Below are 14,450 nucleotides of genomic sequence, written 5' to 3' on the forward strand. Positions count from 1 at the left end.
GGATGGTTATGTGCGAATGTGTATTGATTATTGCCAGTTGAACAAGGTTACAGTGAAGAACATGTATCTATTGCCACAGACTGATGACCTATTTGATCAGCTTCAAGGTGCCAGAGTGTTCTCTAAGATCGACTTGCATTTAGGCTATCATCAGTTGAAGATTCGAGAGCCCGATATCCCAAAGACTGCTTTCAGGACTCGGTAAGGTCATTACGAGTTCCTTGTGATGTCTTTTGGGCTGACCAACACCCCAGCAACATTCATGCACTTGATGAATGGTGTATTTCAGCCCTGTCTTGACTCGTTCGTCATTGTGTTTATTGATGACATTCTAGTGTACTCCCGGAGCCGGGAGGATCATGAGCAGCAACTGAGGACTGTGCTTCAGACCTTGAGAGAAAATAAGTTATATGCAAAATATTCGAAGTGTGAATTCTGGCTAGATTCAATTGCATTTTTGGGTCATGTAGTATCGAGTGAGGGGATCAAGGATCCTAAAAAGATTGAAGCAGTGCAGAGTTGGCCCTGATCATCCTCAGCTACGGAGATGCAGAGTTTTCTTGGCTTGGCGGGGTATTACCGTCGATTTGTAGAGGGTTTCTCGTCTATTGCAGCATCTATGACCAGATTGACCCAGAAGGATGCTCCGTTCAGGCGGACCAAGGAGTGTGAGGAGAGCTTTCAGAATCTCAAGACTGCTTTGACTACAGCCCCAGTGTTAGTGTTGCCTACTGGTTCAGGGTCCTATACGGTGTATTGTGATGCATCGCACATTGGTCTCGGCGTGGTGTTGATGCATGATGGTAGGGTGATTTCCTACGTGTCTAGACAACTTAAGGTGCATGAGAAAAACTATCATGTCCACAACCTCACGTTAGCAGCTATTGTTCATGCCTTGAAGATCTGGCGGCACTATTTGTATGGTGTCCTTTATGAGGTCTACATCGATCACCAGAGTCTACAACATCTGTTTAAACAGAAGGATCTTAACTTGCGGCAACGGAGATGGTTGGAGCTACTTAAGGATTATGATATCACTATTCTCTATCATCCCGGGAAGGCCAATGTGGTGACCGATGCCTTGAGTCGTAAGGCGGAGAGCTTGGGCAGTTTAGCATATCTACCAGTATCAGAAAGGCCTTTAGCCTTGGATGTTTAGGCCTTGGACAACCATTTCGTCAGATTGGATGTTTTTGAGCCGAGCCGAGTTTTGGCTTGTGTGGTTTCTCAGTCTTCTTTACGATCATATCAGGGAGTGTCAGTATGATGACCCCCATCTGCTTGTCCTTAAGGATACAGTTCAGCACGATGATGCCAAGGAAGTCACTATTGGAGATGACGGTGTATTACAGATGCAAGGAACGCTATGTGTGCCTAATATAGATGGTTTGCATGAGTTGATTCTCCAAGAGGCTCACAGTTCGCGGTACTTCATTCATCCAGGTGCCGTGAAGATGTATCAGGACCTGAGGCAGTACTATTGGTGGAGGTGGATGAAGAATGACATAGTGGATTATGTAGCTCGGTGCTTAAATTATCAGCAGGTGAAGTATGAGCATCAGTGGCTGGTGGATTGCTTCAGAAGCTAGAGATTCTAGAGTAGAAATGGGAGTGGATCACTATGGATTTTGTTGTTGGGCTCCCACGGACTCAGAGAAAGTTCGATGCAGTTTGGGTGTGTTACACCCCATATTTTCGTACATGAAAGTATGCCATAAATAAATTAATGAAAGCTTGGAAATGAGATGTTACATCCCGCATTTTTGAACGTTAAAGTTTCGTCGTAGGTTAATCGACGCAAGTTCGGGAATGAAATTATTTTGAGATTAAAAGCATTATGCTATTTAAAACAAGTGATGAGTAAATTCGTGAAGGTGAGAGGGTAAGCAAATTGAAAAAAATAAATTCCGTCAAAGTTTGGTATTTTGGGATAAAATACAGCCCGAGCTAAAATACCCAGTATTTATAGACTAGTACCATACAAGGTACCACATGACCATAATAGAAAGTTGTGCAAAGTGTATTAAAAGTAAGTAGTATTTTAAGTAAATTAAGATAATTCCTAATTATGTGGATAATTGAGTAATTATTGGTTAATAGAAAATTAATAAATTAATTAAGGAATTAAGTGGCTAATGTTGGATAAGCCTAAACTTTCCCCACGTGGCAGCAACACATGATTCTTGAGTGACTCTTGAATTCAAATTTTCAAGATGTCACAATTAAGAGGGGTTGGTGCCTAATCATCACTTTATACTACACCGTTTCCATAATTCCAATCCTTGAATGGTATAGCTCTAACATTTCACGTCAAAAAATCCCAAAGCTCTTGAATTGTATAGCTTTAACATTTCCACATCAAAAAGCTTCAGCAAAATTCATGAATTGCAATAGCAACGTATTGCTTCAAAACATTTCATACAGAGACCATTTTTACTATAAAGTGTGAAAATTACAATTATAACGGAGTACGATGCAATTATTTTCTCAAGAATATCATACGGATATCTCTTCTTTCTTTTTGGCATGATCCATACGATACAAACGAAACGAGCAAACACATAATTTTTATAAATGACTCTATTCATAGAAGTATTAGGGGTATCTATGTTATTGATTCCCCATGTAAATTATTATTATATCTTCTGTTAATGGGTCTCAGAAAAATACGTATTTGATAAAGTTTATCCGAAAGGCATATTGATTTTTATGACATTCCGAGAAATCTTATTAATGTATTTCTTATGCAATTCATGCATTTATACATGTACATTGACCCATGACTAGATGACATTATATACACGTATATATATTATATGTATATGGGATATGTGAAAAGGTTACGGCGTTATATACGCACCACCACCTGATCAGCTGGTATACGTTGATGATTTGCCCACAGTAGCCGAAATGATATGATGGGATGCCCTCAGAGGTTTGATAATGTTATGAACGCATATACAAATACATGGTATGACATTTATACGCATATGCATGACATTATAAAAATAAAATAATTCACAGAGCTATGCAGACGTACGTGTCGAGTCTTTTACTCCATGTTTCTCTCATGTCTATTATTTACTGATTTTCATTCCTTACATACTCAGTACATTATTTGTACTGACATCCCTTTTGCCTGGGGACGCTGCGTTTCATGCCCGCAGGTCTCGATAGACAGGTCGAGAGTCCTCCAAGTAGGCGATCAGCTCAGCGGAAGATGTTGGTATACTCCATTTGTTCCGGAGTTGCTTGTGTGGTCAGTATGATTAGGACATGTACTGATTAGTATGGCGGGGCCCTGTCCCAACCTTTATGACATTTATGTACCCTTAGAGTCTTGTAGACATATGTCGTGTACGTGAAAGATTGTACGGCCTTGTCGGCCTATATTTTGAGTTTATAAATAATGATGTTGGCCTATTAGGCCCGTATGTCACGTATATATGATGATGTAATAAGAAAGATACATTACGTTGGTACTCGGTTGAGTAAGGTACCGGGTGCCCGTCGCGGCCCATCGATTTGGGTCGTGACAGGGTGATTATGGATAGATTGACCAAGTCAGCTCATTTCATTCCTGTGGTTACTACTTACTCTTCGGAACAACCGGCTTAGGTTTACATTTGCGATATTGTTAGGCTTTATGGCGTGCCGGTATCTATCATCTTTGACCGGGGCACACAGTTTACATCACGGTTCTGGAGAGCCTTACAATATGAGTTGGGTACTCGGGTGGAGTTGAGTACATCATTTCACCCTCAGACGGACGGACAGTCCGAGCGCACCATTCAGATATTGTAGGATATGCTTCGCTCGTATGTGATGGATTTTGGGGGTGCTTGGGATTAGTTCTTTCCACTTGCGGAGTTTGCCTACAACAACAGTTACCAGTCGAGCATTCAGATGGCACCGTATGAGGCTTTGTATGGTAGGCGGTACCGGTCTCCAGTAGATTGGTTCAAGCCGGGCGAGGCTAGGCTATTGGGTACAGACTTGGTTCAGGATGCTTTAGAAAAGGTTAAATATATTCAGGATCGACTTCGTACAGCCCAATCCAGGCAGAAGAGTTATGCGGATCGGAAGGTTCGCGACATTGCATTCATGGTTGGGGAGCGGGTATTGCTTCGGGTTTCGCCCATGAAGGGCGTTATGAGGTTCGGGAGGAAGGTCAAGTTGAGCCCTAGGTATATCAGGCCTTTTGAGATTCTTGAGAGGGTTGGAGAGGTGGCTTACTGACTTGAACTACCACCTAGTCTCTCTACAGTTCATCCAGTATTCCATATTTTCATGCTCCGAAAATATCACGACGATCTGTCTCATGTGTTAGACTTCAGCTCAGTCCAGTTGGATAAGGATCTATCTTATGTTGAGGAGCTATCGACCATTTTGGACAGGCAGGTTCGAAGGTTGAGGTCAAAGAACATCGCTTCAGTGAAGGTTCAGTGGAGGGGTCCTCTAATCGAGTAGATGACTTGGGAGACCGAGCATGATATGCTCAGCCGTTATCCTTATCTTTTCACCACTTTAGGTATGTCTCTATACTTATTCGAGGACGAACATTTATTTTAAGAGGGGGAGGATATAACAATCCGGCCGGTCGTTTTGAGAGTATCAGCCCCGAACCCCTATTTATTACTCCCTCTATTTCATTTTTGGGTTTTGTGACTTTCCGAGGTGCTTGGTGTCGGATTCGGGAAAGTTTCGGAGTGGAATGGGACCCATAATTCCAAAATTGGAAGTTTAAGTTCTAGGAATTGACCTTAGTTTGAATTATATGAAAATGCCTCTGGAATGAAGTTTTGATGGTTCTAATAGCTCCGTATGGTGATTTTGGTCTTAGGAGCGTCTCAGGATGTTCATTTGGAGGTCCGTAGGTCATTTCGGCGTTAATTGGCGAAAGTTGAAAAATTGGATGATTTTTGGAAAGTTTGACCGGGAGTGAACTTTTTGATATCGGGGTCGGATTCTGATTCTGAAAGTTGGAGTAGATCCGAATGTCAATTATGACTTGTTTGCAAAATTTGAGGTCAATCACACTTGATTTGATAGGTTTCGGCGTCGGATGTAGAAGTTTGAAGTTCTAAAGTTCATTAGGCTTGAATCGATGTACAATTCGTGTTTTTTAGCATTGTTTGATGTGCTTTAAAGGCTCGAGTAAGTCCGTATAATGTTTTAGGACTTGTTGTCATACTCGGATGGGGTCCCGGGAGCCCCGGGTGTGATTCAGACTTGAATTCAGAATAAAATTGGACTTCGTGCATAGCTGAAGCATTGCTGTGTCTGATGCAATTGCACCTGCGCATTTTGGGTTGCAGGTGCGGCACCGCAGAAGCGGCCATCGAGTCGCAGAAGCAGATTTGGGACTGCCCAACTGAGACCGCAAATGCGGTCATGGCCCCGCAGAAGCGAGAAGTGGAGCGCAGAAGCGGCCTAGGAAGAGTTGTGCAGTGGTCGCAGGTGAGAGGTAATTTCCACACCTGCGTGGTCGCAGATGCGACGAGTTGGGCGCAGGAGCGGAATTTGGTCAGCGAGAAAGTTTCACGGGTGCGATGAGATTCCCGCACCTATGAGGGAGCAGATGTGGATGAAGGATCGCAGAAGCGAAAGGGGGGCCTCGAGGCCTGTCCGCAAAAGCGGTATTGTTTTCGCAGAAGCAGAACCATAAATGCGTTTAAGTTACCACAAATGCGGTTTAACTGGGCAGTGTTTAAATCGAAGGGTTTCGTGATTTCTCTCATTTTGGACTTTGCAAACTCAGTCTAAGGCGATTTTTGAGAGGATTTGCGAGGGATTTCTCGAGGTAAGCCACTTATGAATATTTTTATTCAATAATCTTGTTTCCCCATTGAATATTCACCTAGTTTTTGTGTATTTAAGGTGGAATTTGGGAGTTTGAGGCTAGAGATTTGGAGAGTTTAATTTGGAAATTTGAGTGGTGATTTGGTGTCGGATTTGAGTAATTTTAGTGTGGGTGAACTCGATATCGAATGCGTGTTCCTATTTTGTGACTTTAACCCGATTCCGAGACTTGGGTCTGGGTCGACTTTTTTGGGGCGATTTTCTAATTCCTCGCTAAAGTCGTAGTTTCATTATTTAGATTCGTTTCTTATAGTCATATTTATAGTATGTAATTATTTTGGCTAGATTCAAGCCATTCGGAGTCGGAAAATCGAGGGAAAGGCAATTTGACTGATTGAGCGAGATTTGAGGTAAGTGACTTGTCTAACCTTGTGTCGGAAAAATTCCTCTTAGGTTTTGGTACTGTTATGGTATTTGCAATACGTAAAGGTCGGGTACGCGAGGTGACGAGTGCGTACTCTGGTTAAATGTTAAAAAATCCAATTCTTGCTGAATAGTTTTCTTTTAATTCCTTAACTGAGTTGCTCTAGCATGTGTTGTCATCATGTTTAGCCTAATGTCGCATGTCTACGTGTCTTAGCTCTTACTTGCAATTTGTGCAACATGCTTAGTTCAATTACCTACTTCTTTGATTTTGTATTCAGTCTTTAAGTGTAGGATTCCTTGCTGTAAATTCGTTGTTCCATAGGTTATGAGTTGTGTATTTCTTTTTGGGACTACGAGGCGGTACCTCGGGCCCTCCTCTGTTGTGTATTTACTTTTGGGACTACGAGGCGGTAACTCGGGAGCTCTCCTGTTCTGTATTTACGTTTAGGACTACGATGCAGTACCTCGGGAGCGTCCCTGTTGTTTACCTCTATTTGCGGTGTTGTTACCTTTATGTAATTTCTCATTGTTCAAATTCTTAGTCATTTTATTATATTATTATATCTTCTGCCTTGTTTCCTTTTATTCTAGTAGGGCCTTGACCTGACCTCGTCATTACCCTACCGAGGTTAGACTTGGCACTTACTGGGTACCATTGTGGTGTACTCATACTACTCTTCTGTACATCTTTTGTGCAGATCCAAGTATTGCCTACCAAATTAGGTACCAGTGAGCTAGCCCGTACGTGGAGATTTCAAGGTACATCTGTCAGCGTCTGCAGACCTCGACGCCCCCTCTATCTTTATGATGTTGCTTTCTTTATTTTCATTAGACTCTGATGTATAGAGACATTTAGCATTTTCTCTTTAGAGCTTGTGACTTATTTCTACCGGGTTTTGGGAGTTGTAACTATTTTGAATCGCAGTTCTTATTTATTTCAGATGTTGAGGTTGAGTTTTACCTTTATATTAAGTTATTCCGCATAATTATTAGGCTTACCTAGTCTTAAAGACTAGGTGTCGTCACGACATCCTACGTAGAGAAATTTGGGTCGTGATATATAAATACTTTAATCAACAGTCGAAATTGCTACAACTTTCAACTGCATGCATTTCCATCACAAATTGGCAGCAAATTTTTTTTTTTTTAAAAAATACTTTTTCACTAATAATATTATAATTGTTTAAATTGACATATAATATGGGTAATTTTTGAGGCCTTAACATTGTGGGGGCTTGATATTACTTTACTCGCCTTAGGGTAAAGTCGATCCTGTGTTTTGAGTTAGATATTTTTGGGACTTTTTCGTATATATACAAAATTTAAAATTTATTTATCCGGTTTATCTAAGATTTCTATTTACATGAAGATACTATAGTTTTTTTATAAAATATATAAAATTTGGTCAAAATATACAATTTAAATATAATTTTTTTTGTATAAAATCCGGTCAAAAACTACAATTTATATACAACTTGTATATAATTATGTCAGTTGTATATATGTTGTATGTTGTTACCACACCCGGCATACAAAATATATACAATTTGTTTGTGTTCTTCTTCGAGTTTCAATCTAAAATTCTAACCAAAGCCACCTCGAATCTTTACCAAATTCTCTCAAAAAATAGATATAAACCACCAAAGGATATCCTCAATATTTGTAACAACATCCAATCCAAACAAATAACAATTTCGCATAATTCGATTTTCGAATTCAAAGTTTTAAAACTTTTTAATGGCTATCAATGGAGTTTAGACTCATGTCTTCATGTTTCGTTGGCCCTTAAACTAATTCGGCATCCAAATTAGCAAAAAACTGAGAAGATTTTGAAGGTCTATTGCATAATTTTTTATGAAAAACTGAAAAATCAAGGAGTGCATTGAATTGTTCAAATAGCTAATAGTGTTAATTCTATATTAGTTTGGCAAAATTCGTGCATTAATATATTTCATAACTACTCTGGAATATCCAATCTATTCTTCTCGGATAGATTTCTACTTGAAGCAGCAGCAAAATGACGAAGGAATGAAAATTTGAGAACAGATAACAAAAGTAAGAAAATGAGAAAAATTAAGGTCCAATACATTGCTTTATATGTATCAATTTGCAATTAAGTTAAAACTTCAATATTAAGATTATTTTTGTCATGAGTTATAACTTGTTGTTATTTTGGAGTAGGTGTTAGTGCATATTGTGGATCCAAAGCAATTTTTACCAAGATATTTTCCACCACGAAGCTCCATATTTTGAAGAGAACGAAAGTAGAATTTTGTCCCAAAGAAGAAGAGATGAAAAAGAAAAGGCAAAATACCTTAAACCACCTAGAACCATCCCCTCCCTCCCCCCCCCCCGGAGCTCGTATAGCCTAATTCAGTACATACATGCGTTGTCCACGTTAGAAATTTTATCTTATGTATGCTCCACGTAGGACAAAGAAAATATTATTTTATTTTATATACACAAATCAAAAGAAAAAAAGGAATTAAAATAAAATATTAGGATTAGTCGATCATTTTCTCCCAACATAGTAGTCAGTACTCCTCTCCCACTCTCTCTCTCTCTCTCTCTCTCTCTCTCTCTCTCTAACTTTCTCTCAAATCCTCTCAATTTTCCCGATTGTTTGCCAATTATCTGTGATTTCTTCTCCAATTTTCAAGTGCTTCTCAGCAATCTTCTCCGTATATTCAAGTAGACATATCTAAAGGTTAGTGATTGAATTTTAATTTTTTTTATTAGGGTTGAAATATGATAGAGTTGAATTTCGATAATGATTTCAATCTTAAATGAAGATGAATAAGGGCTTTTAAATAGCCACTTTATATCTACAATACTTGATTTTGTACATGCATGCCCTTAAGGTTTTTTTCTGTTATAAGTAACAAATTTTAGGGCTTTTTTGATTTTTATATTTAGGGCTGTCTACATGTATATTTTGGAATATTTTAGTTATTTTGAAGATAGAGTAAGGCTTTTTCTGCCATTTCAGTTTATAACAAAATATATTAAAATATTTCTTTGTTAAAGTGAAGGTTTTATATGTATAGTACTTGTATTTTATATTTATTTTAATTGTTTCTCTTGTTTTACTGTTAACTTTAGATGTTCTCTTTAAAGGTCATTTCTTTTGGATGTTTCTCCATTTTTTTGTTACTGTTTTTTGTTAAAGCTTATGTTTTCATGCAACTATGAATTAATTAAGACTTGATGAATTGTGTATGTGGATGTAGGTTGTCCAATGGCTTCTAAATACTTTAATTTTAGATGGAAACTTGGGGGATGTTGGTGAGTGAAGTAGGTCCACTATTTGTTGGGGGAGGGGGGGAGGGGGGTAGGATTGAATATTCCTAAAATATTGACTTTGTTCACCTGTCTATCCCAGAACTAGTAAATATTGCTAAAGATTTTAGGATTAAAAAGTTAGGGACAACTTATATTGTACCTTCTAAGGGTGGCAAAGTGGTAGAATTAAAACAGGACAGGGATTTATTAGACCTTGGAGTATTGTTAAATGATGAAGACACAATAGATATTCTTGTATGCAATGACTCTAATTTTGAGGATGTGGGGCCTATTAATCAATATGCGACAAGTGGGGGAGGAGGTGGTAGTGAATTAACAAATATAAATGGGGGCAGCAGGGAATATGTCCCTACTTTTAATCCCCAACCACCAATAATTACTGCAACACCAACTATAGATCTAGATCTAGGAGAAGATGTTGTCAATGCTGCCAGTGATGATATACAAAGAGAAAATGTTATCAATGGTGATATAGAAAATTTCAATACTTCATCTGAATCTGACTTTGAACTTTCTGATGACTATGGAAGTGATATTCATGAAGAACTTAGGGTTGTGAAACAAGATCTGAAGGCTTACAACAAAACAAAAAGAAGAAAAAAATAATAGAAAAGAAAACCAGATGGGTTTCTAGGTGAGGCTGGTCTTGATGAAAGTTATGAAGATATTGATAAAGTTAAAAAAATCTAAAAGATAAATTGGGAGGTGATGATGATGAGCCATCTTATGACTCGTTAGATGCAGATAGTTTTGCTAGTGAATCTGATGGCGAAGCTGTCAGTGATGATGAAGTAGGAGGAGGGAACTTGAGGGAAAGGAAAAAAAGCAATAGAGTAATATATGATCCAGATTGTGATAAGGTTATTTAGAAAATTGGTCAAGTCTTTGAAAATGTGAGTGAGTTTAGAGAGGCTTTGATCAAGTATGCTGTAAAGAAAGGGGTTCAGTTAGACAAATACAAGAATGAACCAAGTAGAGTTAGGGTAAAGTGCAAGCCTGGTTGTCCTTGGATGATATTTGCTAGCAAGGAAGGTAGAAGCTCAAATTTTACAGTCAAGAAATATAATCCAAGGCATAAATGTTATAAGACCAATATTAATTTTTTTAAAATTCCAAATATCTGGCCAAGCATTATAAAGAGATGATCATTTCACAACCTACCATAAAAAGGTGGGAAATACAAGATCATGTGAGGAAATATTTGGGTGTGTATGTGGGAAAGGCTATTTGTTTAAAGATAAAAAAAAATATGTTGAAAGAGGTTATGGAGATCATGTTGCTGAGTTTGGTAGGTTATTTGACTACATAGATGTGCTGTTACAGACAAATCCTGGCAGCACATGTGTTGTTAAGGTTACTGAACAAGAAGATGGTAAAAAAGAGTTTGTAAGCTTCTAATGTGGACGGGATATCTCCAATGGCAATGAAGGTATTCAACACTAATATGGAGAAGTCAATGATGTGTAAGATTCATTGAATGGAGACAATGGCTTTGAAATTAAGGAAGGTAAAATTAATTTTATTGTTCACCTAGAAAGAGGATATTGTAGCTGCAGGTCATGGCAACTGAAAGGCATTCCATATGCACATGCCATAACAATAATGCACAATAGGAGGATTAATGGATCTGAGTCAATTGCAACATGGTACAGAAAGGAGACCTATCTGCAGGCTTATTCAAACTTTATACAACCTATCCCCAATATGATAATGTTACTAGTTACCTCAAATCCAAAGATTGTACCTCCTGTAGTTCAAAAAATATCTGGCAGGCCAAAGAGAAATAGAAGAAAGGATGAAGGAGAAGTTAAAAAGGCTGGTAAGTTATCCAAAATGGGAATAGCAATGACATGCTCTATTTGCAAGTCCAGTGCATATAATAAAAGAAGTTGTCCCTCCAGGCCAACAGCCCCCACAGTAACATCAGAGGTAAAACGTATCTACATTACTTTACATTGAATTATTGGATAGAGTTTTTACTTGACTTGTTACCTTTTAATGTAATGTTTCCCAACAATCATCAACTGGAAGTACAAGGAAGAGAAGTATTGTTGATACTCAAGAGGGAACTACAAACAGGAAAGGTATTAAAGGGAGTAGAACTAACTATAAGAGGCCGAAGGTTAAAGAGCAAGGTGTATTTGTGTCTAAGATTGGTTATAGTTGTGTTAATGTAAGTGTTTCTACTGCTTACTCTAACTTTATTGTTGATGCTATCTTCAGTTATGCTTCAGCGGTCATAGAATATCTCTTTTAATTGCAACAAGGTATGCGTAGCAGCAGAGTAATTTCCACAGCTGCAGTGATGAATTCTGCAGAAGTTACAGGTGATATTGGATATAAACCCAGCAAGTCTTTGAAGTGGAAAGGAAAGAAAGCTATTACTCAAAGAGAACTCCAAATGCAAAGTGCTATACATAGAGTCCAAAAAAGATCAAAGGCTGTTGAAATTCAAACAAGATCATAAACGGAATCTTCTCATTCGAAGATAACAACATAAATTTCTAGGATTAACTTAGCTAAGTTAATTTTTGTGTTAGTATTGGCAGTGTTCTGTAGAAACTTTGATGCTGTTTCTAGTAGTATTTTGTAAGCACTTTGTGTTGGTGCTGGTAGTGATTTATAATCATTTTGTGTTGGTGTTGGTAGTATCTTATAAGCACTTGTGATGCTGTCCAATTTATTTTTGTTAAATGACTCTTGCAATGTCTAAACTTTTGGTAATGGTATAATTATTGCTTGGATGTTTATTGCTCATCCCACTCTTTCTCAAGTGTAACTGTATGGATTCATGTTTTCAGTTGAAGACCAAAGCAAACAAGAAGAAAGTGGTCCTGTTAAAGTAGTTGCTGAAGTTGAAACAGTGTGGTCTTTTGTATATAGTTTGTCCTTATCTTTTGTTTTAATCTCACCCAAGTGCTACGTACTATGTTCTCTTGATTTCCGGTTTTTCATTCTACCAATTTCACTTAATAAGATTGCTACACAATTTTTTGAAAATGTAGGTCTATAGTATAATATTAAAACAATGTGTTTTCTTGCAATTTAAAGATAAAAAATGAAAGTATTACATTGGACCCCAACCAAAATACAACATCAAGTTACATAGCACACTGATACATAGATAAATCTTCAAAGTTTTTCTCCATTTCAACTCTTGCTCTTGTTTATTTCTCTTCTTCAACAAACCCAAAATAACAACATTTGCTTGTTCTGAAAATTCTGGATCATACCACTCGAAAAATTTACAAGCTACTTGACTTTTAACCTGTGACAATGGACGGAAATTAGAGACAAGAAGAAAATATATACAACAAACCCAACAAAAATATTCTAAAATTGAACCTTCTAAATATCACTAATCTCACTATATTCATACTTTATACTCTCTGCATCCAAGAAATCTTTTGTCGGGATTAGCATTTGACCAAGAAATTTTTACACATGCCGGATACCCACATCTACAAAGTGTATTCATCTTTAATATGGGGTATGGTGAAGAAAAATAGGACATAAATCTGGAAATGAGACTAAGTAATTTAACTAATAAAGAAGAAAATCAAGAATTATAGGAAAATGTATGAACTTGAGTTTGGGTTCAATGGAGGATGTTATAAATAGGAAGAAAGGGATTGTAGCCGTTGGGATGTTATTTGGGGGCCTATTTTTGCTGTTTGATAGCTTTGTCACGCGTTATAGTGCACTTAATACTATTTGCTATGCCATGTGGCAGATAAAGGAGTTTCTAAATTCATATAGTCAAAGTGTAAGGGGTAATTAGGATCGGACATAATTAGGGAAGGACACTAATAATGTGAGCCAAGTTTAGGAGTGGGTTAAGATATTTTGTTAAAAGAAAACCACCCTCATAAACAGAACTAAAAAGATTGAATGGGAAAAAGAGCGAGGCTGCAGTAACTGCCAAGCGTAGAATAGAACAAAACAAGGAAAAGGGCAAAGAGATTGACACTTAGGAAGTCTATCTGCTTGCAAGAACACACCATCTAATTGTCCTCTGTGCAACATGTGTCACTTCCACTCCCCACGCGTCCATTCAACTCCTCTTTAAATTCATCAACACGTCCATTAATATCACTTCACTTCATCTCTAAAAGAAAGAAACTCACTCTCAACATTAATATATCCATCCAATCCATGGCTGACCCACGCCAGCAGCAGCAGCAACAACAAATACAACCCACTGAAGCCATGAAAAGCCTCCTCCCTCAAAAGGGTCCCTCAAAATCACAAGTTTTAGCAGTAGTTACTCTTTTTCCAGTTGGAGGTGCTCTTCTTTGTCTTGCAGGGTTGACGCTCACAGGGACTCTTATCGGTCTTGCCGTTGCAACCCCTCTCTTGTTGCTGTTCAGCCCTGTTTTGGTGCCTGCAGTTATAACCATAGCATTGGCTGTCACTGGATTCTTGACTTCAGGAGCTTTCGGGATTACGGCGCTGTCTTCCTTGTCTTGGATCATAAACTACTTGAGGAGTATCAGAGGGCCGGGGAGAGAGCAGTTGGAGCATGCAAAGAGGAGAGTGCAGGATACAGCTGGAACCATGGGACAGAGGACAAGGGAAACTGGTCACACATGATCCGTTTGGAAAATAGCTCAAATCATAAATCTGTGTTTTTACAGTGTACACGTTGTCTAGTGTGAAAGTTTTCTTCATTGTGCCAGCATTTGGGAGTTTTGTGTAATAAATAGGGTGCTTTGTTTCACCTTACCAAAGTGCTATTGCCCCTTTTCCTTGTCTTTCATTAACTCTTTCCAGTTAAAGAGTAATTTCCTCGATCATAAAGTGTTTGTCTTTTTTCTTTAGATTTTTACTGTATCCTCGTGTGAAATAAGATTATGTTCTTTTCCCAATACTGTTCCGTTCTTAACTCACGTTATTTGCTTGAAACTTCTTCGACCCCG

At 38.1% G+C, this 14,450-nt stretch overlaps 1 protein-coding gene and 1 long non-coding RNA gene across 3 annotated transcripts; both read left to right on the forward strand.

Annotated features, from left to right (window-relative positions):
* Positions 1-8,741: 8,741 nt before the first annotated feature.
* On the forward strand, positions 8,742-12,288 carry LOC138900462 (uncharacterized). Of its 2 annotated transcripts, none has more exons than XR_011411446.1 (2): positions 8,742-8,935; positions 9,459-12,288. It is a non-coding gene; the product is annotated as an uncharacterized lncRNA (long non-coding RNA). The 2 variants fall into 2 exon arrangements; XR_011411447.1 differs by having other exon boundaries at positions 11,304-12,288.
* Positions 12,289-13,686: 1,398 nt separating this feature from the next.
* Positions 13,687-14,124, forward strand: LOC104116154 (oleosin H2-like). Its single transcript, XM_009626954.4, has one exon. The coding sequence runs from the start codon at positions 13,687-13,689 to the stop codon at positions 14,122-14,124; it is 438 nt and encodes a 145-aa protein (XP_009625249.1).
* The last annotated feature ends 326 nt before the right edge of the window (positions 14,125-14,450 follow it).

This window comes from Nicotiana tomentosiformis, chromosome 10 (assembly GCF_000390325.3).
Source record: "Nicotiana tomentosiformis chromosome 10, ASM39032v3, whole genome shotgun sequence".
Taxonomy (NCBI): domain Eukaryota; kingdom Viridiplantae; phylum Streptophyta; class Magnoliopsida; order Solanales; family Solanaceae; genus Nicotiana; species Nicotiana tomentosiformis.